We start from the raw sequence: 27,265 nt of genomic DNA, 5'->3' as shown, positions 1-27,265 counted from the left end.
GTGTTTGTTGAATGAACAAGTGAGTGAATGAGTAAGTTCTGGGTCATAGTAGCTGTCTCCACCATGGGACTTTTGTATGCAGAGCTACAGAGAGACACAATTACCCAAGAACATATCTTCTTTTTGCCTGGTCCCAAAAGCTGCCACTAACTTACAGTAGTTGTGTAACCTTAGGGAAAGTCCCCTCAGGGTAATGTGAGGGTAAGGATTTATGAACTGAGGTTCCTTCCCACCTCCCATTCCCGCTTAGGAGGCAAAGGGCCCTTTTCCCTCAAGCCCAGTGAAACACAAAAAGTCACGTCTCTAATAGAGCTTGTCATGATTGGCTCCCCAGGGATAGCGGTCCCCTATATGCCAGCTGTATGACATTAGGCAGGTGCCATAACCCCTCTGAGCCCCTTTCCACAACAATAAAATTAAAACGCTACTAATAATACCTACCTCACAGGTTAGAGATGACTACATGAAATGTGACTGTTAGAGTGCTTTGTAAATTAAAACAAGCAAACAAACAAACAGTGGAATTCAGAGTAAGATTAGGGTGCTAAGAAATCTAGACTAGCTCTGCTTCTTGCCCTGGAGGTGACTGGGCAAGGTCACTTCCTGTTTCCTAATCTGTAAAGGGGAGGTGGGAGAGAGGTGTGGGACCCAATAGTCTCTAAGGCCCCTTCCAGTTCTAACACCTTATGCATATGTTAAAAGTAAAATGTACTATAACAACAAACAAACAAACAAAAACCCCCAGTTCCTCGTACGATCACGTGTCTGTGAACACACAAGGTCGTGGTCAGGGATCAGTACTACCAGGGAGGGTCTCTCTTTCACCAAAGCCCCTAAGCAGGAAAGGTGAACAGCCTGTCAAGCCACCAAGTGTAATTCCCCCTAACCGTGAATTTCTGTGCTGGGACACTGACACTATGACATTACCTGATGCTTCAAAAGCCTCAGCTACCTTCTGTCCCCAGAGATGGGTAGATTTGGTGATGGTTTGTGTGATGTGTCTTTTAAGGTTGGGATTTGAGTATGGAGAGGATGGATGTGTGAGTGGGTACAGAGGGTGGGGTGTCTAAGGACGGGCAACAAGACCAGGCCAGCTGAGGCTGAGCAGGCCATGACTAGTCAATGGAGCATGCATTGGGTAGATCAAGTACGCCCTTCTGGAGAGTACCAGACACCACCCCGAAGGAGGACATCTTTATTTGGAAGATACCTCCTTCAGCACCGGAGAAACTGCATAGATGTCTCTTTTCATTGTTTCCCTGGGCAAGAACACAGAAAACATTCAAAGTGAGAGTTTCATACGAGGCGCCTCTGCTGGTAGAGACTACAGGGACAGCTGGGAAGCCTTACAGGTTCCTGAGGGGCCACTCACTTGGGGTGGAGGTGGACAAATGTCCCACCCTCGCCCTCATCCAGCAATCAGACTTCATCATGAACCAGACAGTGAGTCTCTGCCCTTTTGGTGCTCTGGGACCGAGTGAAATGTCTTTTCATGCAGAAGCGGCCTGGCCAGCCTGTCATTTCTTCTCTTTTCTAGGACTTTCCTGCCCTTGCCTCCACTGGCTTCTTGCTGCTCTGGGCCGTGGTTGGGGGATGGTGAGAGAGGTTTCACTGATTGCCCGACCCAAGGTCCCGGTTCTATCCTATGCCACCTCTCCTCCTGCCTCCTGCCTGCTGTGGGCAGCACGACCAGGTCTCTGCCTCCTCACAGGAGCCATCGTCTTCTCACTGGACTCTTTGGTCTCCTGGGGTGGTGTTCCATAAGCAGTGTTCCTGGGCCTCAGCATCCGGGTTGCATGTTAAGGGTAAGCTGGTTGGACCTTACCCCTGATTTTTAGACTCAGAATTTTTGAAGATGGGGTGTGGGGATCTGCATTCTAACAAGATCTCCTGGGGTGTTCTTCGGAACAGTAAAGGTCACATGCCCCTGCATGAGGTCATCACACTGTACCTGCCTGGGAGGGCCTAATCTGCCAGGATGCCAGGAAGACGTTTGAGTTGGTGGTGGTAAGATAAAACTGGTTGAATGAGCAGAGTTTCAGAAACCCAGGCAGGAAGGCAGGCCTTTGAAGTGGAAAATTGTACTCTCACCTCCTGGTCCCCACCCGCATGCCACCCCCACCTCAGGCTTCTTCACACAAGAGTTCTCTCCCTCAGCAGAGCCAGCCAGGAATGCTCAGGTTCAGGGCTAAGAAGGAAATTTGAGGAAGGGCTTGGAGGTGGGCCAAGAGGAGAGCCAAGGAAGTGATGAAAGATATTTTTAGGATTACTTATTCCAGAAAAGGCTGAGGAGGCGCCTTATCACCACCCAAGAACTTAGAGAGGCTTATTTATTAGACTCTTGACCCAACAATCAGAGGTTAGACGACAGCTGAAAGGACTGAGGTGAGATGAGAGGAAGGGACTTGTGAAGTACTGACATGGGTCCAGGAAGAAGGCTGTGGAAGCTTCTATGCTGGTGTTCTCAGAACAGTTTATTCAGTTGTTCCTCAGATATGTTGTAGTGTCTGCTGTGTTCCTGGCACTTGCTCAGTCGAGGGACGAGAACCATGAACAGGGATGCATGGTCCTTGCCCTTTGGAGCTGAACATCAGGTGGAAAGTCCCTTCTGCCTGAAAAGCCTTTCTCCTGGTGGAGCAATCTCATCCAGGACAGACACCTGGCTGGTGGTGGCAGAGGTGTGGTGTTTGCCCACACAGCCTGGCCTGGTTTGGCTCCCTGAGGTGGAAGTGTGCTTGGGATCCTGGGTTGGGGTGCTCTGAAGGCTGAAACGCCCTTTGTGGAATCTCCCTCCTCCCTGTGGAGATACCCATCCCCTGGGAGACAACCCTCTCCCACCAATGGCCTGTATTTCTCCTGCAGGGAAATATCTAGAATTGACTGTTGGCCAGCTTTCAAGCATGTCACCACATTTCCACAGGAACCTCCTTCCATGTGACTAAAACGCCTGTTGGCAAGCTGAATAGCTCAGGCTGGCCCCAACCTCTGTCCTGCTGGGGAAAGCTCCTGTCTCAGAACCAGTGCCCCCAGCCCAGCTTGCCAGGCCTGAGAAGTACCCTCCCTGAGGGCTCTCCATCACTGGACATCTGGGCCTCTCGGACACCCCTATTCAGCGCTGGGTTCCTCAGTTTGGTTCAGGTTTCTCTAGGTAGCTTCAGCTTTGCCGCCCATCTCTCAATACATCAGCCATCCCACTATGTATTTTTTGAGGGTTTCTATAGCCCAGCACTGCCAAGGGGGTAAGAGGGACATAGGAGAAAACTCTGTCACTGCCTTATGGGGTGGCCAGGACTTGTACACATGAAGTAATGAGAGAATGAATCAAGCCCAAAGCCGTAAGGAAATGGGAGTAGAAATGGGGCACCCTAGGTCTGTGTCAAGCTCCCGTTCCTGAGTCACTGGTAACCTGTGGTGAGTTCTGGAACCTCTCTGGGTTCTCCCTCTGTACAATGGGAGGATGATGTCTGTGCTGCCCTAAAACAAGGTGAGGGTGAGTACAGACACAGGCCGGGACCATGGTTGTGTCTATAAGGTACATGTCACACGCTGGCAGCAGCTCTAAATATTTTATATAGTTACCTCATTTAAGCTTCTTAGCAACCCTGTGAGGTGGCACCGTTATTGTTTCTGTTTTATAGGAGGGGAAACTGAGGCAAAGAGAAATGATTAACTTGACCACTAAATGATTGGATTCAGCCCCTGACCCCTCTGGCCTGGCTCTTTATTACAGTGACCGGGAGAGTGAAAGGGCCAGTGGCTCTCAGGCCCTGGGGTTGCCTCTTGAAGTGTCTGTCCCAGAGATGCCTACCCCTCCTCAGACCTGGAAGCCAAACCCCCATTTCCTCTCCAGCCAACATTGTCACAGGTGGCAGCTGGTTGACTGCCAGAGCCTCTCCACCGCCTGTGGGACTCCCCTACGTCTGTCCTCTTATGAGGTGGTCCTGTCGCTGAGCCAGGGAACTTCACATCCCCCATCTATCATGTTTCAACTTGTCTGCCATTTTCAGAGTATTCTCTCCTTCCGTCCTCCCACTGTTATTCTTCCCATTTGCCAGATGAGGGGACTGAGGCTTGGGCGGGATCAGCATCTCGTGCTTAGTGGACTTTCAGCCCAGCACGTTTCTCTAAATTGAGGGTCTCTATAGAAAACATGAGAGATTCTGGGTCGTTTCCCGCCACGGTGACTTCATGAATCAACACCACTTTAGTCAGAATTCTGAGGTCTAAAGGACCAGGCAAAGCTCACCCTTGCTGAATTCATTCAATCATTCATTCATTCAACCATATTTATCTGCCATGCTCTAGGAGTTGGGCCAAGTGTGGGTGCAATGATGGTTTTCCCCAGGGAGCTTAGAGGCTGAAGTGTCAATGGGACAAGGGAAGCAGATGGCGAGCGGGCAATTATAATACCAGGTGCGAGTACCAAGGAGGCACACCTAAATTTGGGAAGTTTCCTGGAGGAGGTGATGAGGCAAAGTCTAAGCTGAGACCAGAAGGATGAATAAAAGTAGCCTCCGAGAATTGGTGAGAGGGAGGAATGTTCCAGGAAGAGGTAGGAGCGTTTGGGAAGGCCAGCTAGCAAAGGACAGCACGATGCACCTGCAGCTGTGTCCTCAGCTCCACCCCAGGCTCCCTCACCACATCCCACCATCTCCCACAACCAGGGTGCCCAGCTTTCTACTTCCCCTTCTATGGGCAAGCCGGGGTGTGGGCACCATTGTATCCACCTGCCCACTGCCTTGGCACAGAGCTGCCTGGTGTAAGGGTGGATTATTTCCCTCCGGCGGTAACTGGAGAAGATGTGGCAGGTGAGACAGCAGGTACAGTAGCCAGGAATATCCTGGTACTAGCTCTGCCTGGAGATCCACGGAAAGCCTTTGTCCCCACGGCCTGTAATGGGTTTCAGGAGAGAGCTTCAATATTTGCTGCAAACAGAAGCACAAAGGATGTGGAGGGCTATTGTGGGCTCTCCAAAGAGGAGTTAATCCTCGGGCAAGCAGCCTTGGCCAGAAGAGGTTCAAGTGATGGGCAGGCCACTGGGGGGGTTGTCATTTATGAGCAATTGCAGGAGATAATAGCACAGAGGGAGACAATCTCTACACAGGTGAAAGGAGGTGGCGAGAGGCACTCCCCGTGGTGGGGGTGGGTAAAGGGGACAGCATCTGTCCTGAAAGCTCAGGACACAGCCGACACTGCCCCCACCCCCACCTCTCCGGAGCTCCGTGCCCAGAATCTGCAGCTCCCTCCAGGTGGCCTGGACTGCCTTGTCAGCTGTCCTTTGCTCCCAGGGGAAGAAGAGTCACTTGAGTCTGGGGATATCAGCCAGGGCTCTCGGGCCTCTCTTTCTTCCGTTTCCCTCTCTCTAGCTCTCTCTCTGGGTCACTTTTTGGTCCACTGCACATAGACAAGTCATTTCTTGGCTCCAGGGGGCCAAGGAAAGGGAATCAGGGTATATTTACAGATCATTAGCATAAAGAGACTCTATTTGCACGAGTCTCTTTTCAGCTCCTCACTCCTCAAAACCTGTCCCATCATCTCTGAACGCGGTACACATATGTCCCGTCCAGTCCCTAGGACAAGGGAAGTCTTGTGGGGGTTGGTAAAGGGGTTTTCCCTAGGTGCCTTCCAGGGGTGCCTTGTGGTGAGAAAGGAAGGAAACAGCCAAGGAAGAAGTCTGCAATCCAGGAGTGAGAGAGGTTGGAAAACTCTTCTTCAAGCTTTGCGTGAACACAGGGGGCGCTGCCAGGATCCCCTCACCCCCACACACCTCCATGGGTACAAAACTGCGGCTGGAAATGAAGAGGAGGAAATATGACTGTGCACGGAGTCATGTTACTATTTGCATAATTCTGTCATTGGTGTGGTTGGGATTACTCAGTTTTCCAGAAATTTTCAAATTCAATCTTTTTGCTTTTTAAAAGTTCCTCTTTTTTTGACATTTTCTTTCTTTTCCTTCATGTCAGCTTCTTAAGATGTAGATCTGCTTTCTCTGCAGGAGGGAGGAGAGGGCTGGGTTAGGAGGATGGTGAAGGGGCTAAGGAGGAGACGGCAGCGCAGACGTCTGAGGTCTCTGCCAGGACCCAGCAGTGCCTTTTCCCTTTCCACCATCCTGGCTCTGGACACCCAGGAATCCCATGGTGTGTGGCATGCTCTCGTAAAGCCATTCATGGGGGTGGAGAAGGATGAAGCTGGGTATGGATGCCCATTTCCCATAGGGCAGCCAGAGCTATGGAATAAGAACCCAGAAGGCTTGACTCCCAGGCCATGTCTGGCAGAAATTGAACTACACCTAGAAATCAAGAGCTTGGCTCCTGGGGAGAAGGGGCTGGTCTTAAGAAGCATCCTCCAAACTGCTCATCAGATACGCTACTCTAGACAGCAGCAGATGCATCCCCTCCCCCAGGGTTAGGAGCCATTTCTCTCCCTGGAGTGGGACTAGAAGGAGGTAGAAATTTGATCCCTCTCGTAGCAGAGCCCTGGCAATCTATTTAGTTATTTCCATTTGCAGCCCATTATTATTGTACCAGGGGTGCCAAAAGAAATGCATACACATTTTAAGAGATGTTATCTATGTATTACTTTTTGAAGTTGAATTGAATTACGGTAGCGACGTGTAGTATGATGTTCGCCCAAAAGATGGTGTTAATCAAATGAATGCTAGTGTCACCATGCGACAGGCAGGACAAAGAAAATGGCAGAAGCACGCTTGTCATTTGAGGAGCACAAGACCATTTTGAAGTGGTGTTTGAAATTTGAGAACATTGTGGAAGTACGACAGTGGAGGCGTGAGTATGCAGCAGAACCTCCAACACACCTAACAATTGCACACATTCGCGGTAAGTCTGAGACGCATGGTGTGATGTGCACAAGGGAAGATCCGGAGGCCTCGCTCAGCAACAAGTCCTGCCTCATCTACTATGGTGTTGGAACAGTTTGCACACTCGCCACAGAAGTGTACCAAACAATGTGCACGTGACAGGAGTTAGCCGAACACGCATATGACACATTCTTAAAAGAGCAAACGGGAATGTTTTCATCCCAAGATTATTATTACTGCACTGAGTGAAGTTGACCCTGATTGAAGGGTCCAGTATTGTGAGTGGTTCCAAAACGGTATGGGAAGGTGAGGAGTTTGTGGGGAAAATGGTTTTGTCTGATGAAGCACAGTTTAAATTGAATGGAACAGTGAACCGACATAATTGTGTGTATTAGGCTCCAGAAAATCCACAAGTTCATGTGGGAAAAGAAGTCAATTTATCAGGCCTCAACGTCTGCTGTGGACTGTCATTAAAGGGATTAATTGGACCATTCTTTTTTTTTTTTTTTTTTATTGGGGAAGGGGAACAGGACTTTATTGGACAGTGTGTACTTCCAGGACTTTTTTCCAAGTCAAGTTGTTGTCCTTTCAATCTTAGTTGTGGAGGGTGCAGCTCAGCTCCAGGTCCAGTTGCCATTGTTAGTTGCAGGGGGCGCAGCCCACCATCCCTTGCGGGAGTCAAACTGGCAACCTTGTGTTTGAGAGGACGTGCTCTAACCAACTGAGCCATCCAGGAGCTCAGCGGCATCTCAGCTCAAGGTGCCATGTTCAATCTTAGTTGTAGGGGGCACAGCCCACCATCCCTTGCGGGACTTGAGGAGTTGAACTGGCAACTTTGTGGTTGAGAGCCCACTGGCCCATGTGGGAATCGAACCGGCAGCCTTAGGAGTTAGAAGCATGGAGCTCTAACCGCCTGAGCCACCGGGCCAGCCCTGGACCATTCTTTTTGGAAGGCACCGTTACTGGTCAAGTGTACCTAGACATGCTACGTACATCCAGTTTACCAGCAATTCATACACTTTTGGGGAACAATCGATTTTATTTCCAACAAGATGGCGCCCCACCGCACTTCCGTGGAGACGTGAGAGCTTGTCTTGATGGGATTTTCCAGGACAATGGATAGAACAAGGAGGTGCGGTTGAGTTTCCCTCATGTTCTCTGACAACACCCCTTGGCTTCTACCTATGGGGGACCTTAAAGGATGTGATGTTCCGTAGAAAACCGGCTACACTGGTGGTACTTCCGGAAAAAATTGGAATGGCATGCGCAGTGATACAAGTGGACACTTCGGTCAACGTTGCTCAAGCAGTAATTCGCTATAATCAGAAGTGTCTGGACGGTGATGGTAACCACTTTGAGCAACGTAATTACCTCCTGTAATTGCAGAAGTCAAACGTGACTTGTATTCATCTTTTGTAATCGGTATATATTGAGTATTACAATTTTAATACAGTTTTTCCTTTCTTAAAATGTGTATACATTTTTTTTTTTGGCACCCTCTGTATATAAGATAACTCAGTTAAAGTGAAAGTGAAGGGAAACCCCTACAAAAGTCATTTGCTGGCTGAATGAATGTTCTTCTCACCTTCACTGCTCTTTTGTTTTTGCTCTCTCTCATCTTCTAAACAAGTTTTTTAAAAAACACTGTTATAATATTCATTAGCAAACTCCAATGTATTTAAACAATTAATAATCATAATAACTCTTCTAAACCATACATCACATCACATCACATCACTCTTCCACCCGGAAACCTTGGGCGTTCCCCAGTGCTTCTTTCTGCAGTCTCTAAGGCCATGCATGGTGTGGGTTCAGCTTTCTTTTCTTACCTTGCCTCTTCACACTGTCCCCCTCTCTTGAGACTGTTCAGGCCCACTGACCACACTCCTGCTTGTAGAACATTCCCAGTTCATTCACCCCTCAGCTTCCCTGCCTTGTTGGCAATTCTTCCAAGGTCTTCTGACGGCTGGCTTCTTTGCGTCACTCAGGGTTCAGCTCTGCAGTGCCCCTCAGGCCCTCCTCCTCTCCTCACCAGCATATCAAATCAGTGCCTATCTGATTTATTTATTAACTAATTGGTTCTATCTCCCATATGGACAGAGACCTCACTTGCCTTATCCATTTCCATGTCTCAGGCACCTGGTAAACTACCTAAAACACAGTAGGGGCTCTCAAAGTAATTATTGATTGAATGAATAAGAACGAATAATAAGGGCGGCCAGTGGCTCTGTGGTTGGAGCGCTGTGCTCCTAACACTGAGGTCACTGGTTCGATCCCTACGTGGGCCAGTGAGCTGCGCCCTCTACAGCTAGATTAAGCACAATGGCTCGACCTGGAGCTGGGCTGCCATGAGTGGCTGCGAGCTGCCGTGTGCTGCCTTGAGTGGCTGGCAGTCAGCACGAGCAGCCAGCAGCCAGCAGCCAGCGAGAGATGCTGTAAGCTGCCCTGAGCTGACTGGCTCAGCTGGGTAGAGCGTGATGCTCATAATCCAAAATGGGACAGTGAGCTGCGTCCTCCACAAACTAGACTGAGAACAACGGCTTGACTCCGAGTTAGAGGGGGAGGGAGAGAGAGGGAGGGAGGGGGGAGGGGGGAAGGAGGAAGGGGGGAAAAAAAAGAATGAATAATAACAGCCAATGGCAGCTTGGGTTGGTGACAGATCATGGATTTTGGAGTCAGAGAGATGCAGGTTCCGATCCTGGTTCTGTCACTCCCTAGTGACCATGGGCAAGTTACTCACCTCTCTGAGCCTCTGTTCCCCCTCTGGGAACAAGGACAATAATAACTTATATGTTGAAGGTTAAATTCAACATTGTGTATGAGTGTCTGGCAGTAGCAGGGGCTCATTAAATAGAGATGAGGAATAGGAATAATTATACATTTGTTTCATATTTGTGCTGCTCATGGATCTGTTCCTGCTCTCAAAAATTCAGATTATTGAGAGACACAGAGACCTGCATGGCCAACTATGAAACGATGGTGAACGTGTTAAATAGAGATATGAACCAGAGGAACAAAGAGGCAGGAAACACAAATTCTACAATCCTGCACTGGACTAGCATTTCACGGTTTATGTGTCATGTAAGCCTCCATAGTTCATTTGATTGCCTCCTGGACTTGTAAAGCAAGCCAGGCAGGCCTCAGTATCTCCACTTTACAGTAAGAGAAAAGAAGCTCAAAGAGATGACACCATCGGCCTAAATTCCCACTCTATCCCCTTGTCCCCCTTGGGGGTAATTTAGTGCCCCCCCAAATTCATATGTTGAATCCTAACGCCCAAGGTGATGGTTTTAGGAGGTGGGCCTTTGGGAGGTGAGTCGGTCACGAGAGTGGAGCTGTCGTGAACGGGTTTAGTGCCCTTATGAAAGAGAGCCCAGAGAGCCCACTTGCCCCTTCCACCCGTGAGGACACAGTGAGAAGTGAGCAGTCTGCAACCCAAAAGAGGGTCCTCACCAGAGCCCAGCCATGTTGGTACCCTGATCTTGGACTTGCGGCCTCCAGAACTGTGAGAAACGTGTCTGTTGTTTATTAGCCACCCAGGCTGTAGTGTTCTGTTATAGCAGCCTGAATGGACTTAGACACCTGCTTTATTCTTCCTCCTGTAGCACTCAGCCTTCTGGACACATTACGTGACTATTTGTGTGGGTCCATCTCCCACATGAGAAGGCACGTTCTAGGGCCATCTGTTTTGCTCACTGCTCCATCCCCAGCTCCAAGATCAGCACCTGACACGTAGTAAGCACTCAGTAAATTTATGTGGAATGAGTGAATGGAGGATAGAAGAATGAATTCGTGAATGGCAGAGCAAGGCTTCAAACCTCTCAAGCAGGAGGCAGAATAGCTGGTGAAGAGCCCAGCTTTTGGAGTCTGACTGCCTGGGTTTGGAGCTCGGCTTTGCCACATATTAGCATGCAATCTGGGAAGTTACTTAATTGTGACCCAGCTTCCTCATTTGTCTAATGGGGATAATAATATAACACTAGTTCATAGGACTATTGTGAGGACTAAATGAGTTGACATTCATAAAGTGCTCAGAACAGTGCCCCATACATAATAAGCCTTGATACATATTTGGTAACTTAAAAACAACCAACCCACCAAGGTATCTTTACTCCAAGTCCAGTATTCTTTCTCTGTGCTGTGTAATGTAGAACTGTATAGCTTCCCAGTCATTAATATAGTCATGATTTTATTTACGTTTATATCATCCTTGTGAAGTAAGCACGAAATAATTGCCCCCATTTCACAGAGGAGAAAACTGAGGCTAGAAATGATACCGGCTCAAGAACACACAAAAATTTGATTAAAATGAACTGACTTCAAATATATGACTCTGTCCAGGATTCCACAGGTAATTCCTTCCCCCAGATCTATCCTGCAACAGGAAAAAGAAAAATCGGAGACTTGGCAGAGGTTCTCAGAAGGCCTATAAATGTCAGTCTGTCCTATTTTCAGAGTTTGGAAAGCCGCTTTCTTCTAATTACGGGCTGTCATTGTATACAAAACAAATGTTACTGACACTTTAAAGTCAAGGAAAACTACAAATTCAAGAGTCACAGATCTGAGGCTGCAAATGTCTGGGGAACTCCCTGCCGACCAAAGGCCTCTGCTGACAAAGAGCAGTTGTCTTCAAGAGCAGCTGTCATGGGCCCAGAACTGTGCCAGGTGCTGTGGGGCAGGGAGGGCACTGTGAGCTCCTCCACAGGAACCTTTGGTTCAGTTTAGAGAGTGGAGGCAGAATCTTCCTGGAAAAAGCTTGCCAGCTGCCTGCTTCCAGGCACTCAGGTAAGTGTGAGAATTATATTTTAAATTTTAAGCGACTGCAATGCTAACCAGATGATGATTTGAGTTCCAGAGGTCTTTTGGGGGAGGAGGTGTGGAGGTAGGAAAAGACTGTATGAGTGTTTCATTTGTCCGCTCGCTCATTCACTCATTTAGTTCTTGCTTATTGTACCCTCAACCTGCAGTGGAGACCCCAGTCCTACTCTTTTTCACAAATTGATTTAAAATGCCCCTGAAACTGTTCCTGACCCAATTTATTGAGCACCTACTACAAGGTAGGCACAATGCATACGTAACTAGAAGCCATCAAGATAAGCATCATGATTCCCACTGTACAGGTGAGACAGTGGAAGCTCTGAGAGGTCAGCTGACACACCCGAAGTCATGGAAAAGAAAGTCAGGATTCAAACCCAGTCGGGCCTGACTCCAAAGCTTAGGCTGTGGTTGAGATTTTAAAATTTGAATATTTGAGTCATAAAAAGAATATGTGTGGTGGGGATAAGGGGAAGGTGGGAGGTTTAGAAAATAGTCGGTAACCACAAGATGGCCACGGGGATTTGAAAATTAATTTGGGGAACGTACAGAGGGATAGTGGATGGGGGGAGGGGGGTTCACACAGTGTGAGGGATATAAATGATAAACGTCTAACTTTTGCTTTGTCTTGTGCACCTGAAACTAATAAAAAAAAAAAAAAAAAGAATATGTGTAACATACCTGAGATGCAAAGTGCAATAATAAAATAAGTATCTGTGGCTCACAACCCAACTGGAGAAATAGAACATTCTTAGCGTCATCCAGTTGCCTGGGTGTCTTGTCCCTATTGCGCTCCCCCCAACCCAGCCCACTCCCATCCAGGGTAACCACTATCTAAATTTTGGGTTCACCATTACCTTGTTTGTGTGTTTTTTGTTGTTTAACGACCTGCATTTGTGATAATATGTGTGCGGGTAAACTGCTTTCTTTTCTTGCTTTTGAACTTTACATAAATAGTGTACAGTATGACTTTCGTGGCTTGCTATCTTCCATACGCTCCTGAGATTCACCCAACTGATGTATGTGGCATTAGTGTATTTATTTCCACGTCGGTAAAATTCCATTGTTTCAGTATACCACATTTTATTATCCAATTTTCTGTGGAAGGACATCTAGGTCATTTCATTTCTTTCTTTCCTTTTTTTCCCCTCCTATTACAAACAATGCTACTAAGAAAATTCTTGATCATGCCCGCTGGTGCATGCCAGCAAGGGTTGCATATGTGCAGGGATGGAATTACAGGGTCATAGGGCCTGTATGTGGTGCCTTTTATTCAACAGCCAAAAAGTAGCTGTGCCAGTTTACCTCAAAGCCCATCAGCTTGAGGAGGATCTTTGCAGGGGTCAGTGTTGGGCTTAGGAAAGGGGGCTGCAGAGTCTTGACTCACTGGTTAGCCCTGTGAATAACCTTGGAAAATACCTACCCATGAGTGTAGTGATTCACATTGTAATTCACAGAGCAGTGCACACACTTGATAGTTTATCTCCAGAGCTGAGCCTCTGAGGTTGGAAACACTTACTCAGTTATTGACTGATATCCCAGGTCACAGGATCCTCCGCTAGGACACAGGAGAACAAAGAAAACTCGAGGTGATCTTGCCCCACCTGGGAGACTTGGCATCTTCGCCAGAGCACATGGGCACGGGGAATTTATTATGTGAGCATCCTCTTGCAACAGAGTCCAAATTTGTCAGCCTTGGATTCAAGGCCATGGGATGTAACTGACTGGAAGCAGGTAGGTTCTGGTTAGAGTTCCGCCTCTCTTCTTGCTTGTTCCTCTACCTTTTTTTTTCTTCCACCAATATTCATTCTCCTTCTTTTAAATTTTTGATTTTGTAATACATTCAAAGAGGTCAAAATTCAAAGTGTAAAATTATATAAGGAAAAGTCTTGCTCCCACTTCTGACACCCATTTGCCCAGTTCCTACAGTGAAAGGTAACAACTTTCATTCATTTCTTATGCATCCTTCTAGAGTTTATACGTACAGCAGCAATGGATGTAAAGTCTTATTTAAACCTCCTATTAGAGAAAAGGTAGGTTATTATCAACAGTGTTCTGCCATTGCCTTTTCACATAACCATGCCTCTCAGATATCTACTCCATGTCATTACATAGAACAGTTCATCATTTTTTAAACATAGCTGTGTAGCATTCTGTTTTATTCCACAATATTTATTTATCATCTACTATGTACCAGTCTCTATGCTGAGTATTGGGTTAAAATGATGAATCGAAACAGACCTTGCCTTCAGGGAGATACAATCTAAGGGTAAACAGACGAACAACTATGATGAAGTATTGCAAGTGCTGTTTCTTCCAAAAATATTTATTGAGTACCAACCACTTCTCAGGCATTGCTCTGGGGACGGGAGATGATGGTGACTAAAAACTGATGAAAATCCCTGTCCCATGGCACTTCCATCTTAGTGGAGCTGACACTCTGGCACTGAGATAATGGGGGGCTATGGGGACACATGGTGGGGCCCCTAACCAGGTCTGAGAGTCAGGGCAGCTTTACCGGAGGAAACGATGTTGTAGCTGATAACTAACAGCTAGGGTGGGATTGGCCAGGTGAAGGGCCAGAGAGGGGCCAGTGTTTTTGACAGAGGTCCCCCGCTGGCCAGGGTAGCGAGGTGCAACGCATCTGTCATCCTGGAAAACAGAGAAGTTCCTGGGGGTTCACTGATACGGGGAAGGCGTTCAGTGGTGTGACTGTCCCACCCACCCCCTGTCACCCAGGAGTCCTTCACCTGTTTTTTTGTTCTCCTCCAATCTTATGAACTTATTTATAATTTTTTGGTATTTCAACAAGGGAACTCCACTGTCTGACGTTTTATGTCCCTAACCCCCTTTCTACCACACACATGAACATAGTACATACATACCCCACGCTACACACAAACCACACATAGACATTCCACATGCACACACTACACACACACAGACACATATACATATATTGCAACACACACACACCACATACACACAGAGTCCTGGTACAGTCCATTGCCCTCCACTGAGCTAAACCTCCCATCTCGTCTGGTCCTCTTCGGCCCCTGCCCCCCAAATCATACATCCTAGAGGGACCCTCCAGGGGTGCGCATAGCAGGCATGTCCTCACGATGCTCCACTGTCACAGCTGGGTCTGCCGTGCAGAGCTTGGTTAATTTGGGGTGTTGCTGCTGGCATAGCTGCTGTGTGGCTGCCCCTGGACAGTGTACCGGGAACAAGAGCGCATTGTGGGTGCCTGCCACGTGCCTGACTCTGCTGGGAGTTGCCTGTGGCGGGTGGACAAGGCAGTGAGGAAGCCTCTGCTGAGCGGGAACAAACAGAAAAAGTCAGTGTTTTCCCAAATCCCCTTGGGCATGTGGCACCCAGCCGGGCCCAATCCAGGTTTATTTGGTGATAAGATTTGGTTTTGTTTTTTTCTCAAGCCTCAAGGGCATATGCCACCCTTGGCCTTGGCATGGATCCTCTCTCTATTATTCATTAGCTGCCTGGAGGTTTCCCTCTGAGTAGGGCTTTGCTGGATCTCAGGGCAGCCTGGGTCAGTGCAGTCTTGTTAAGTCCTCTTCTCTAAAGAGATGGCAATGAAGGGGCCCTAGGAAGCACTGCCTCATTCCTGTCCAGGCTGCAGCACGCTCTACTTGGCCAGAGTCCCCACATGCTGCCTCCCTCTGCCAATACTCGCCCCTGCTGCATGGGTCCCAAGGGCCAGTCTCAGGTTCAGGGGTAGGCGTAGGGATGGGGAGGGGGGCAGTCTGCAGTTTGTCAGCTCAGCTCCCTGTGCTCTGGGGATTGGTTAGTGTGTCCTATAGTCACGAGAGGAGGGAAGTTGTTGTGGGCTCTCAGCCTCCTACTTCCACTCCCATGTGGAACATTCTGTCTGTGGCTCGGGCCTGGGGTTGAATCTCCACTGGCTCTTGTAAAGGTGGAATCTTTTATTTCCAAGCTGCAGTGTGTGTGCGGCCCAGGTGGGCCTCGCCAGGGGCTCCATCATTCTGGAGGCACTGAAAACGTAGTTGCACACTCAGGGATCGCTTCATAGTGTGTGCAGCCTGCACTCAGAAGGCCCCGCACGTGGTTTAATGATCCGCTGTTGCTGCCTTGAAATTCTTAATTTTGAAGTAAGGGGTTGGGCCTTTTCATTTTATACTGGGCCCCCACAGCCATATAGCTGGTCCTGCTTTACTTTTCGTTGTCTTCCCTTTAGTATATTTTAAATTTTGAATGATGGAGACCTTTAAAAAGTGTAATAGCTAAATACCACAAAGGATAAAAACCAAGAACGCATTTATTAACTGGTGCACACATTTAGAAATGATCCACAGGTCCATTGCTGTGCACAGCTACTGCATACACACCCACACTCCCTACGTCCAATCCACAGTCTGGCTGACTCCCAGGAGAGCCTGAGTGACGTGGAGAATGCCACCCCCATGAAGGACGCAGAGACAGAGCTGTGCTCCGGGTCACCTGCTCCTGTGCCAGGTCTATGCCGCTGCCTAGGACAAGCCAGTTCTTATTCCACAGTTGGGGTGGGGAGAAGAGGCTCCCCAAACTTCCTCCCTGACTCTGACTCCACTCCCCTGCCTCTAGGAGAATCTTCAGAGTCAGATGACACTCAGAAGTCATAGGCTAACATTCCCAGCTCTGCTTGGAGCTCAGGGAGGATACTTCTGTGTGGACAGGACACTTCTGTGGCCAGGGAGACCCTAAAAGGTCATCCTGTCTGCCCCCTTCAGACTGGGCACTATCTATGCGGTCTGTAGCCAGAAGAAAAAGATTATGGCTTTACAGTCTGCAGGGACAGAGAAGCCATAAGCTCTCCAGGCCCCTCATTCAAGTATTTTCCACCAATGTGGATTCTTGTCTGAATCACTGATGTTGCAATTCTTGCCCATTTCTCACTAAGCTTAAGAAATTGGCATTGTCCTGCCTCACAAATCTCAAAGTGCTGACCATGCCCAGAGCCCATGAACAAGCTTCGAGAAGCAGCACAAGGAAAACAGCCGCTCTTGGAGTGTCCTTGGAGCGTGCACACTTCTGTCAGCCTGGAAGGGAGGAGCACTGCTGCCCTCTGGTGGCCAGCGGGCAGAGGCTCAAGAAGCCGTCCAGGGGTGGGGTCCCCTTCGCTGTCTCTGGGACAGCAGATTTGAATCCAGCAGGTAAATGAATGACCTTTCACAAGAACACAGCAAGCTTGTCCTTGCCTTGGGGCCTTGGCTCTTACTGTTCTCTCTCCTCGGAATGCTCTTCTTCCAGCTCTCAGGTGACAGCCCCTTTCTCATTCTCCAGCCCGTGGGCCAAATGTTACCTCTTCAGGGAAGCCCTCCTGAACCACTTTGTCTGAACTAGCACTCAGTCCCAGCCCCTGTGCCTGTCTACCCCGTCACCTTGTTCCACTTCGTTTAAGCACTTACTTGCTACTTGAAAATATCTGTGTAAATTTGGTATCTATTGCCTCTCTCCCTCACCAGAATGTAGGATGTAGGAGATTAGGGTCCTTGTGTGTTTCATTTGTCACTGGACCTCAGTACATCATACATGATACTCAAAAATACTTGTTGAAGGAATAAGTAAATGCATATCAACAAGAGCAACTGAGATTTAAACGGAGCTTCTGGTCCTCAAACCCATGCTCTGATGTAGGCAGGGCATATACCACCCCCATTTAACAGACGGACAAGCTGAGACTCAGAAAGATTTATGGGAGTTGCCTGAGCACCCAGCAAGGAGGAATGAGCCAGTCCCTGGTGGCTTTTCCTGGGCTCCTGCAGTCTTATACTCTGGAGGGGTACAGGGGTGTCTCAGGACTGGACAGCTGTACCACGGGTTGAAGCAGGGCCTCATGTGAGGTTCAGGCCCCCTGGCCCTTATTACTGAGGGAAGCTGAGCAGCACCCTTGTCCAGAACTGTGCTGTGGCTCTGTAGATGTGTGGTGGCATGGGCCAGGAAGGCCTGTCCACAGGACTCCACAGGCAGTGGCCTGTCTATCTGCAGAGATAAGCATTCTGGAGCAGGCGTATGTTTGGGGAGGGCAGGTGGCAGGAACGTTGGAGCCAGTGAGAGAACGGTGACTCCTCCAGGCCAGGATTTAACTGTGACATTCTGTTTCATCGGGACCGCTGAGGGCCCAGCCCTGTCCTTATTACACTCACCCAGAGGCAGGGGCTTAATTCGGGGCCCAGTCCAGATGTGAGCGGATCAAGGGCTCTGCCACAGAGTCTAGGCTGCCTGGGCCGTGCCTGGGCCAGCAGTGGGGCTGGTGGGGTCTGGGATGACCCGGCCCAGGGCAGGCTGTGTTTCGGGGTATCCAGAGCGGGAGTCGAGAAGGTCAGCAGCACCCACTGCTGGACTGGTCTTCTGGTGAGAGCTTGATGGAGTCTGTGAGGTAATTATCTAAGATGCTTCGATACTGGGGAAGGAGAAGAGAAGTCAGCATTCACATCTGAGAGGCAAGGAGCACCGTCTGCCCTCTGTCTCCTAATGGCCCATGGCGTTTGGGCTTTTTGTTCCCTCACCATTGTGCTATTGGGAAACTGAGGCTCAGAGGAAGACGCCACTGGTCCTTTCCCACCCTCTTCCTGCCCCACCTCATCCTCCAGTGTCTCTCGGGAATCCAGAGCAGTTGGGAGGTTGGGTCAGGGGCCCAGATCTCCTGACCTCTAATCCGGTCCCACAGCTTTTTCTTTACAGCGGAACTGGTCATGCTTGACCTCCGCAGAGATGGTGACAGCCCACTCACCATTTCTGCTGGAGGCCTCTCCTCGCAAATACTCCACACCCCAACCTGCTCTCATCGTGACCACCTCCCAACCTCCCCCACCCTCACCCTAGAACCTGGAGAAGCCCAGTCAATCCTCTGTTCTTCCCATGTCCAGGGAGGCCTCCCTCAAATAGTCAGTGTTTCTACTGGCCTTCGTGCCTCTGTGCCCACCCTCCCGAACGCACCTGTTCCAACAAGGTCCAGAGAAAGCCCCTTCTCAGTCTGACAAGCCTGGTCACTTCTCACCTAGGCCCACCCCGATTGGTTCAGGGGCAAGGATGGGGTGGGAGAGGGGGTCCTTCCTCTAGGAGATGGGTCTACATGCTGAAGAGGCTCTTCTAAAAGGGATCCCATCTCTTCACTCTGCCACTGCTCTCACCGGTCACTGAGCTCACAGCGTTCATGCTCCTCCCACAGCTGCGTGTGTGAGAGGGAGTGAGCGAGCAGTCATACACCCAGTCTGTGTGTAAATGGCTCGACATACTCTGGTGTGGCCCTGAGCAGGGCAGAGCCTCCTGTGTGGAGGCGACACTGTGCCTGGTGGTCTATCTGCAGTGCCCTCTGAAGGGACAACTTCCATGACAGCAATGGTGTCTTCATTCTGATTTTTTCTCCTCCTTGAATCTAGGGCTCTGGCTAGGCACCCAGGTGGTGAATGTCAACCAAACCCTCAATGCCCATGACCTTGGACCTCAGGAAGTGGTGTTAGGCATGCCTGATGCCCCCTAATGATGGTGACCCCCAAGACACATGAGAAGTCCCCCTGATGTTCTGTTACTTATTGCCACCCTCAGACTGAGCGGCACAGAGCTCCTGGGGCAGACGTGGGATCCAGCATAGTTTGTTTCATGGACAGCCCACATTTTTCAGCCCCTCTTTGGTATGGGCTTGGGCCAGCCCAGCACCAACCACCCTTAATCAGCCTGGATGACGGGCCTCGAGTGTCCCTCAGCAAATTCTTTCGAGTTATTAGAGTTTTATATCATATATAGATATTTAACACACAGGATTAGTGTTGAGGGTGGGGAGCAGTCTCTCCAAATGCAAGCCTGTCCCTCTGGGGTGTCTCCACACCTCAGCTCAGTCATGCCCTCTATTGGGGACGACCCCAGCCCACTGCTGACAGACCCGACCCAGGGTGCCCGGTGCTTCCCCGGCTTTCACCCTGAGAGCAGAGTCCCTCCTTGAGGTGCCTAAGCAGAGAAAGTGGTCTCCCCAGCACCACTCAGGCCTGGGGTGTGGGCTCTGGCCTACGCAGCGCTGGGTATTGTCCCGTTCTCCAACTGGCCCCTTCTGTTGTGTGCAGGGGCCCCTCACTCCACTGAGCTTATTGTAGTGAAAATCCTGACACTTGTAAACCTCACAGTGAGGGACAGGGAAGAGTAGAGCATTACTATTCAAGTCCCTTTTTATGCCAACTGATCTATTTCTTCCAGTGAGAGAGGCTTTTGAAAGGATTCTCCTATTTTGGTACTTTCGTGGTCCCTCTGTCATCGTGAAAGCCGAAGAGACCTTGGAGGGGATCAGGAATTTTCCTAGCTGGATGTTTTGGACCCAGGGGCAGGGCCTGTTGGTTCATCACCCCTGAGTGTGCCTCATCGCCACATCCATGCAAGGCCTGGCTAGGACCCCAGAGCCCCGGGAACAGAAGAAACCTATTCCGTTGTCCACAATGCCAGCCTTTGGGGAAGGAGCTTCTGAGTGCCCAGAATAGCTGTGGGCTTTCTGAGCTCCTTTGTCCTTTGTTCTGGGAACAAAGAGGGTGCCTAGGGAAGGCATGAGAAACTCCCTCATTCATCACACCGGCACAGCTGAGGTCTTCAGGCGAGCTGTCTTCAGGCACCCAGTAAGAGTCACACCTCCCAGGTCCAAGTCAGTCCTGAGCACTTCCCACTGGTGACATAATGTCACTGGATAATGTCCCTCCTCGATTTCCTATAAAACGTCTAAGTAACCAGCAGGCCACAGTTAGGTTTCCTGTGTAATTCTGTTCTCCAGGCCCTGGTCCTCTTGACAAACATTTGCCTCTCACTGTGAAGTCACACATAGTATCCGAATGCACATAGCATTTCAGTGGGGCGTGATTGTGGGCGTCTGCCCCTCTCAGCCTGGTCACCTCCATGGCCCTGCCTTTAGATCTGTCTCCTGAGGACCTTGTTAAGGCCCTATGATTTCACCGAGCTTATCTGCTTCCCTCCTGGACATGGCAGTTTTGTCTTTCTCCCATTAGCCCTGAAGGAACTTGGCCTCTGTCCTGCAGCCCATGCGACTGGAACCAGGCCTGACCAGCCCCAGCCGGCTTGGTATTGCCAACTAAGTGAGAGCAAAATCTACCATCCCAAATCCCATGAAACTGATGGATGTCCCTTCTTTGATTCTGAGGGCATTCTTAATCATATTTTGCAATGACTAAATGTTCTAATCCTTGAAAGTAGCCAGATTGGGACACAAAAGTAACCGTCTTCTTTCCTTTCAAAACGTTAATTGAGTTATTACTACACAATGCTCTACTCGAAAGTTGCTCTTTCCACCCCGAGCTCACTGCAGAACTCAGCACTTCCAGGAAGCTCAAGGACCCCCGAATGCCACGTGCTCCAACAGACTGCATAGTCCTGCCCCTGTGACACGCCTGCTTTCCCTCTCTTCTCTGTCTTGGTCCACTGCAGCCCTAATCAATCGTCCGCCATTTGCCAAGCTCGCAACCTGGTCACCAACCTAAACAGCTCCTGATTCTTTCTCCTGCATTCACCCATCATCAACCCTCATAGTTCTCCCTCCGAAGTGTCCTTCATCCACGCGGCCTCACCACCGCCACCCTCTCATGCCCGGACTGTTACAGTACCTTCGAAATCACCCACCTAGCCGGTCCCCTATGCAGCGTGCAATGCCCCTGCTGAAAACCCTTACACATAGCTCCCGTTTAAAAATAGCTACTTTTTATTTAATACCTTCACTGTGCCGTGGTATTATTTTATGTAGCCCTTGCAACAAGCCCATGAGCAGAGCAGTGTATTGTTGTCCGTACTTTAAAGGGAGGGAAGTGGCTTAGGGAGCCTGCATGATTTGCTCAAGGGCACAGTGAGTGAGAGGGAGAGCCCTCGTAGGAAATGTCTTTGAAAACTTGTTTGACCTTAAAATGTAGGTTTGCCAACTCCAGTTTCACCTTAAAAATCCACATAAGTTTTGCATTCTATGCCTTAGTAAGTATGTTTGTTTCAACGTGAAAATGTTTCTCCTCCAAATTTCTGGGTAATATAGACATTGCGGAAAGACGTGCCCTATTGTGTGCCCTGGGAGGTCCAGCAGTGTGGTCTGGAAAGCATGGACCTACGGCTTTGAAAGAAGCCTGACGTCCTGATTGGGGTCATTAGGCCTTTGTGATCTGGTGCTGTTGCCCTTATGAGCTTCATCACCCACCATGGCCCCATGCGGCTGCTTCTCTCCGTGCCATGTTTCTTTCCGTGACAGACGGAACACACAGTGGGTTCCTTACATGAGCCGTGTGGGTTCCTGCCTGGGCCTGTAGCCACGCTCTTCTCCCCACCGTTCTACCTGCTCACAATCCCAATGGCCTCCCATGTCCTGCAAACTGAGGATCGTCTTTCGACGCCCAGCACACGTGCCATTTCTCTGGGTAGGCATCCTCACCACCCTCGCCACCAGCTGCCTCGGAGTCACTCAACCTTGCTCCCCCTGTGGCACTTACTTCACTTCAGGACTGTCTACATATTTGTGACTGTCTTATTTCTCTATCTGACCTTGGACCATACCTCCAGTCCTAGCCTGACAACTTAAGAAATAGTTACAGGATTGAATTATTTCCATTTTATAGAAGGGGAACCTAAGGCTCAGAGAAGTCACGTGTCTTGACAAGGGTCCACTTGAAAGCACCAGGGCAGGATTCAAATCCACTTGAAAGCACCAGGGCAGGATTCAAATCCAGGCAGACACCACATCTGTGAATTCCAGGCTTCTCATCAGTAAATTCCCCCCCATCAAAATGAGGGATTGACATGGTTTGCCAATAAATTCTTTTGGCAAGGAGGACGTTAAAAAACAACAACAAAAAAAAACAGACAGACAAACTGCCATCTACTAAGACCACACATCATAAAAGTGACACAGCAGGAAGACTAGAGGAGTCCTTCTCCAGATGGGACAGATGCTAACCACACAGAGACACTGGCTGTGGGCTGCTGTAACGTCCTTGTGACTGAGCGGTTGGCAATCATTGCACGGTGTCTGCAGAGGGCCGTTTATCACCATGCAAGGTCAAACAACACTCCTTAGCTTTGCAGGGGAATGGCATGAGCGGGCACGTCTGTATTTTAGGAGCCAGCTATACGGACTATGTATAAAAAAGCCACACTTCTTGACCATGTGCTAGATGGATGCCCTCCTGCTTCCCTTCAACATGAGACGATGAGGACTGGGGGCTGGGGGCTGGGAAACAGAAGAATAGCCCAAGAGGGCAAACCCTGAGATTACGGCTCCCAGGTATAAGGATGGCAAGCTCAAGCCTTCTCCCTAGGCAGCCGCTAGAGGTGGCTGCTGCCTCTCTCCATTGTGGACACCCCTGGGCTGGGCCCTGGAGTGCTTCTCTCCAGGGCAGCTGGCAGAGCAGGGCCAGGCAGGCCGGTCACCCCCACGGTGGCAAGTACTTCCACATAGGAGAAACCTCCAGTCTCTCATCCTCATCTGCTCACTTCCTCAGTTCAAAATCATTGCCGTGATGATCTTCTCCCCTCTTCTAAGAAGCCCGCCTTGGTTAAATGCGGCAGAATAATAAAACGAGCTGACCTCCGCCCTGTGCTAATTTCTCATGGGCCCTCTTCTGAGTTTCCAAACGACATCAGAATGGCACTAAAACCCCGCTACGGCTTCAAGGCAGCCTTCCACGATTTTCTTCTTCTCTCTCCTCCCTCCTTCGCCCACAGTGTGGGCTGTGTGCCCCTCCTCTGGGGCCCCATCGCCAAGTCCTTCCCCATCATATAATACTTATGTCGCAACCACTCACGTGCCTGTCTGTCGCCCCCTGAGTGTGTGGGGCCCCACGCCCTGTGTCGTGCCTGGCACACGTGACACACTCAACATGTGCTTGTTGAATGATCACACCCAGAGTCTACATCTATCCATCTTTGTGATTTGGAGGATGTCAGCGTCTCCTGCAGACTCAATATTCTACTTGGACAAATACTTGGCACCATGGAGCTTCTTTCTCACCAATGAGGATTGGATTAGATCATCACTTCTCAAACCCTTACTAATTAGAATATCCAGGGGAGGGGGACAGGATGGTATTTTTTAGAAACTCTACAAATGATTTTGATAACCAGCCAGATGGAGGGATCGCCAACTATGTACAGGAAGGTAGCTTTATACCTCTGGCATCCTGGTTCCAGAGTGCAGTCCTGTTGAGCCCACTCAGTAGCTCATTAATTCAGACCATGAGCAAAACTGTTCCACCTACATCCCTACCTGTGCCCAATATGTTCTTTTCTGAAAGCTCCTGACTTCCCCCATCCTAGGGGCAACCTGGGAAGGTGTTGCTCCACAGCCACTCACCCTGGACAGAGCGCGACTGGCCAGCATCTCAAAGGCTTGGACCACATTGATGTCATTCTTGGCACTGACTTCAAAGTACGGAATATCCTTCTCTTTACACCAGCCTTGGGCTACCTCCTGTGACACCTGAATGAAGGGAAGAGATGATCACTGTTCCGGTATCATCATCCCTACCATCCCCACCATTGTCACATTTCCCACCATCCCCACCATCCCCACCATCACTCGTATTTACTGAGAACTTCCATGTGTCCATAACTATATACGTATTATTTCTTAACCTAAATCTCTGAGATGGCTCTTGTTAGCTCCACTTTCCAGATGAGGAAACTGGGGACTAGGGAATACAAGAATTTGCTCAGAGTGTGGGGCTGAGCAGGATTTGAGCACAGGCTTGGCAGAATTAGAGCCCAGTGAGCTGTGCTGCCTCCCAAAGGCCTACTGGAAGCTTCTTCCTGCCATTGGCTCCTTCAGTCCCTTCAAAAGGAGATGGACATGACAGACAGTAACTAGGGACGAGGGCTTCCTTCCTGAGCTGGATGACCAGGCCCACACCCAGGTGGCCTGTTGCTATGCAGAGACTCAGAGTAGAGTCCTAGGAACACTGATAAGCTCCTACTACAGGCCAGATACTGTGTTAGATATCTTCTCATATTAACTCATTTAATTTTCTCAATAACCCTTATTAGCTCCACTTTCTACATAAAAACATTGAGTATCAGAGAGGTTCAGCGATTTGCCTCAGATCACACAGCGGAGAAAGGCAGAGTTTGGATGCAGCCCCAGCTCAGTGCTCCCATGGCATCTGAGTTGCCCTCTGCGGGACACTGCGGGAACTGCTTTTCTGTCTCTTACTGGACCGTAGTAGGTTCCTTGAGCTCAGGGTCAGGGCCTGTTTAGCTCTTGGCCTGGCGCTATGAGCTGCTCAGTGCAGGCTGAATGAGTATACCTCTACCCAAATGTAGGTGGCTGGTCACAGTTAGAGGATGCTCGATTGGAAAATACTCTGGTAGCCCTGCAGGTTACATCAAAGACAATTGGTACCACTGAGTTTAATGTCTAATTATTTCGGGGACGAGGAAATGACCATATATTGAACATTTGCTGTGCCTGGGGCCCTTCTCCCAGAATACAGTGCAGCAGGGGGAGATCAGAAACTGCCCCTTGTCAAACTGTCTCCCTCTCGCCTGCAGCTTCTGGGAATTCATCTTATTGAGATGAAAGGTACCATCACTGCCCCCTGTCTCTTTGGTACTTGCCATCCTGGTCTCAGGAGTGGCAGCAGGGCCCAGGCCTCATGGCTCTTTTTCACAGGCCTCTCAGTTGTCCCCCAGCATTGCTCTGGCATTGTGAGGCTTGCTACCTAAGGCTGGAGAGTGGACACTGGGGTCAACTAAGCAGCCTGCCCTTTGGGGAGCCCAGATGACACCTCCACCTCCCATGCCCAGGCTCTGCTGGCCACTCTCCCAGGAGCTGCTGAACCGCGCAGAGCAGGAGAAACCCCCTGGCTGTGGTCCTGGCCTCTGATCTCTAAGACCCTCCTGCCTTTGGGGAGAGGGGTCTCAGAATTGGCCATGAGTGCTCCCTTCTGTGGAGCATAGATGCCTAAGACCTGGTGAGTCACAAAGAAACCTCACAGCTGGGGAAAATCCTGAACAATTTGGGGGAAGAATCTTCACTAGTAACAAGGAAATAATCATTAGAAATTAACACGTGATACCTGGATGGCATCTTAGGAACACAAAGAGCTTTGTATCTGTTAAAGTCCTTGAGGACAAGGGCTGGCTGGACTTACCATGTTGATCACTCCTTCCTTCTTTCTATCACGCCCCTGCCCAGCTTCCCACCCCTATCAGGTGGTCAGCATTTCACTGGGCACATCATTGGTGCCCCAGAGTTGCAGTAAACATTGAAGTGAAATGCAACAAAGTCTCCTCCAGGAGGCAGGGAGATTCTTTATGTTTAATGACATGAGAAACAGAAGCCAGGATAGTTGCCCAAGGTCACCCGACAACGGAGAAAGGAAGACAAGCCCACAACTATATCCCACTGATCTTAGCTTTCTCTTCTCTTATTGGACAGTGACCAGGTTATGACAGACATTTTATCTCATTTCCTTTGCTTTTTCTTGTTCCATTCACACGCAATGATTAAACACATAACTCCAAGATATCAGGGAAGATTATGTTGATAGAAATTAACACTCTTCTTCTATCCGTATCACCTCTCCCACTCAACTTCAGAAAGCTGGCCTGGGAAGAAAATTACCTAGACAGTAGTTTTTACTTTTCTCCTCCAAATCCAGTTACAGTTTCATGGTTTAAAAAATTGTCTTGCCTTTTATTTATAAAATAACAGTTATTTATAACTTTGGCTCTGACTGTGGAAATAAACTCAGGTGTAATACTTGGGGACATGGGAAGTATGAAAATTTTGGAAGTGTTACTTCCATTAGTTTTGTTTTTGGCTGGCAACATACTGTTAACATTTTATTTTTCCTGTTACAATTCTTCTAGTTCATCAGAAGTCAAAGGTTTGACAAAATTAGTCTAGTTTGCATAATCTTATTTATGATGCTTTCCATCACAGATACATTTAAAATGATCAATTATATGGGTTAAAATTAGTGTGTCAAGTACATCTTAAACCACCACCAAAAATAAAGAATATTTTCAGAAAACATAACTCCCAACATTATGAATCAGTGGTAAGTCAAAAATTGCCTACCTGAGCATAGAGCAAAGAATTCACTTGCTAGTGAATAAATTCCTTGCAGCATAGATGCTAGCAGAGCTGTTCTTTTTTGGGGGTGGGGGTGGGGGAAGGGGAACAGAACTTTATTGGGGAACTTCCTGGAAGTGTGTACTTCCAGGACTTTTTCCAAGTCAAGTTGTTGTCCTTTCAATCTTAGTTATGGAGGGTGCCGTTCAGCTCCAGGTCCAGTTGCAGTTGTTAGTTGCAGAGGGCGCAGCCCACCATCCCTTGCGGGAGTTGAACTGGCAACCTTGTGTTTGAGAGCCCACTGGCCTATGTGGGAATCGAACCAGCAGCCTGGGTGTTAGGTGCACGGAGCTCCAACAGCCTGAGTCACCGGGCCGGCCCAGAGCTGTTCTTTCAAACAAACTGTTTTTTCACTACTATTACCTTCTGTAGAAGGAGTAGAGATTTTAAAAAATCTGGGTCAGTGATTTCTTTAAAATCATTCTGAACATATGTGTGTGTATGTGTGCGTGTATGTGTTTGTGTGTGTGTGTGTTTTATTTATATACGTAAAACAAAATTTATCATTTTCACTATAT

The 27,265-nt window shown here is 49.0% G+C and overlaps 1 protein-coding gene and 1 long non-coding RNA gene across 2 annotated transcripts in view; one reads left to right on the top strand and one right to left on the bottom strand.

The window, feature by feature from the left end:
• Positions 1–11,333: 11,333 nt before the first annotated feature.
• The window catches only part of LOC141569328 (uncharacterized), a 21,938-nt gene continuing 6,006 nt past the window's right edge, over positions 11,334–27,265 (top strand). The window contains exon 1 of the long non-coding RNA XR_012492853.2: positions 11,334–11,602. This is a non-coding gene — a long non-coding RNA (uncharacterized LOC141569328). The remainder of the gene's footprint in view (positions 11,603–27,265) is intronic.
• RAB7B (RAB7B, member RAS oncogene family) overlaps positions 15,909–27,265 on the bottom strand; it is a 23,801-nt gene continuing 12,444 nt past the window's right edge. Inside the window, exons 5-6 of the mRNA XM_019752538.3 lie at positions 23,967–24,092; positions 15,909–18,050 (exon numbers count right to left, since the gene is read on the bottom strand). Of these exons, the coding sequence (XP_019608097.1) occupies positions 17,970–18,050; positions 23,967–24,092 (207 nt within the window). The 3' untranslated portion in view covers positions 15,909–17,969. The remainder of the gene's footprint in view (positions 18,051–23,966; positions 24,093–27,265) is intronic.

This window comes from Rhinolophus sinicus, chromosome 11, assembly GCF_057876585.1.
Source record: "Rhinolophus sinicus isolate RSI-liver-muscle chromosome 11, RSI-T2T, whole genome shotgun sequence".
NCBI lineage: Eukaryota > Metazoa > Chordata > Mammalia > Chiroptera > Rhinolophidae > Rhinolophus > Rhinolophus sinicus.
This window is presented reverse-complemented; position numbering and strand designations above follow the sequence as displayed.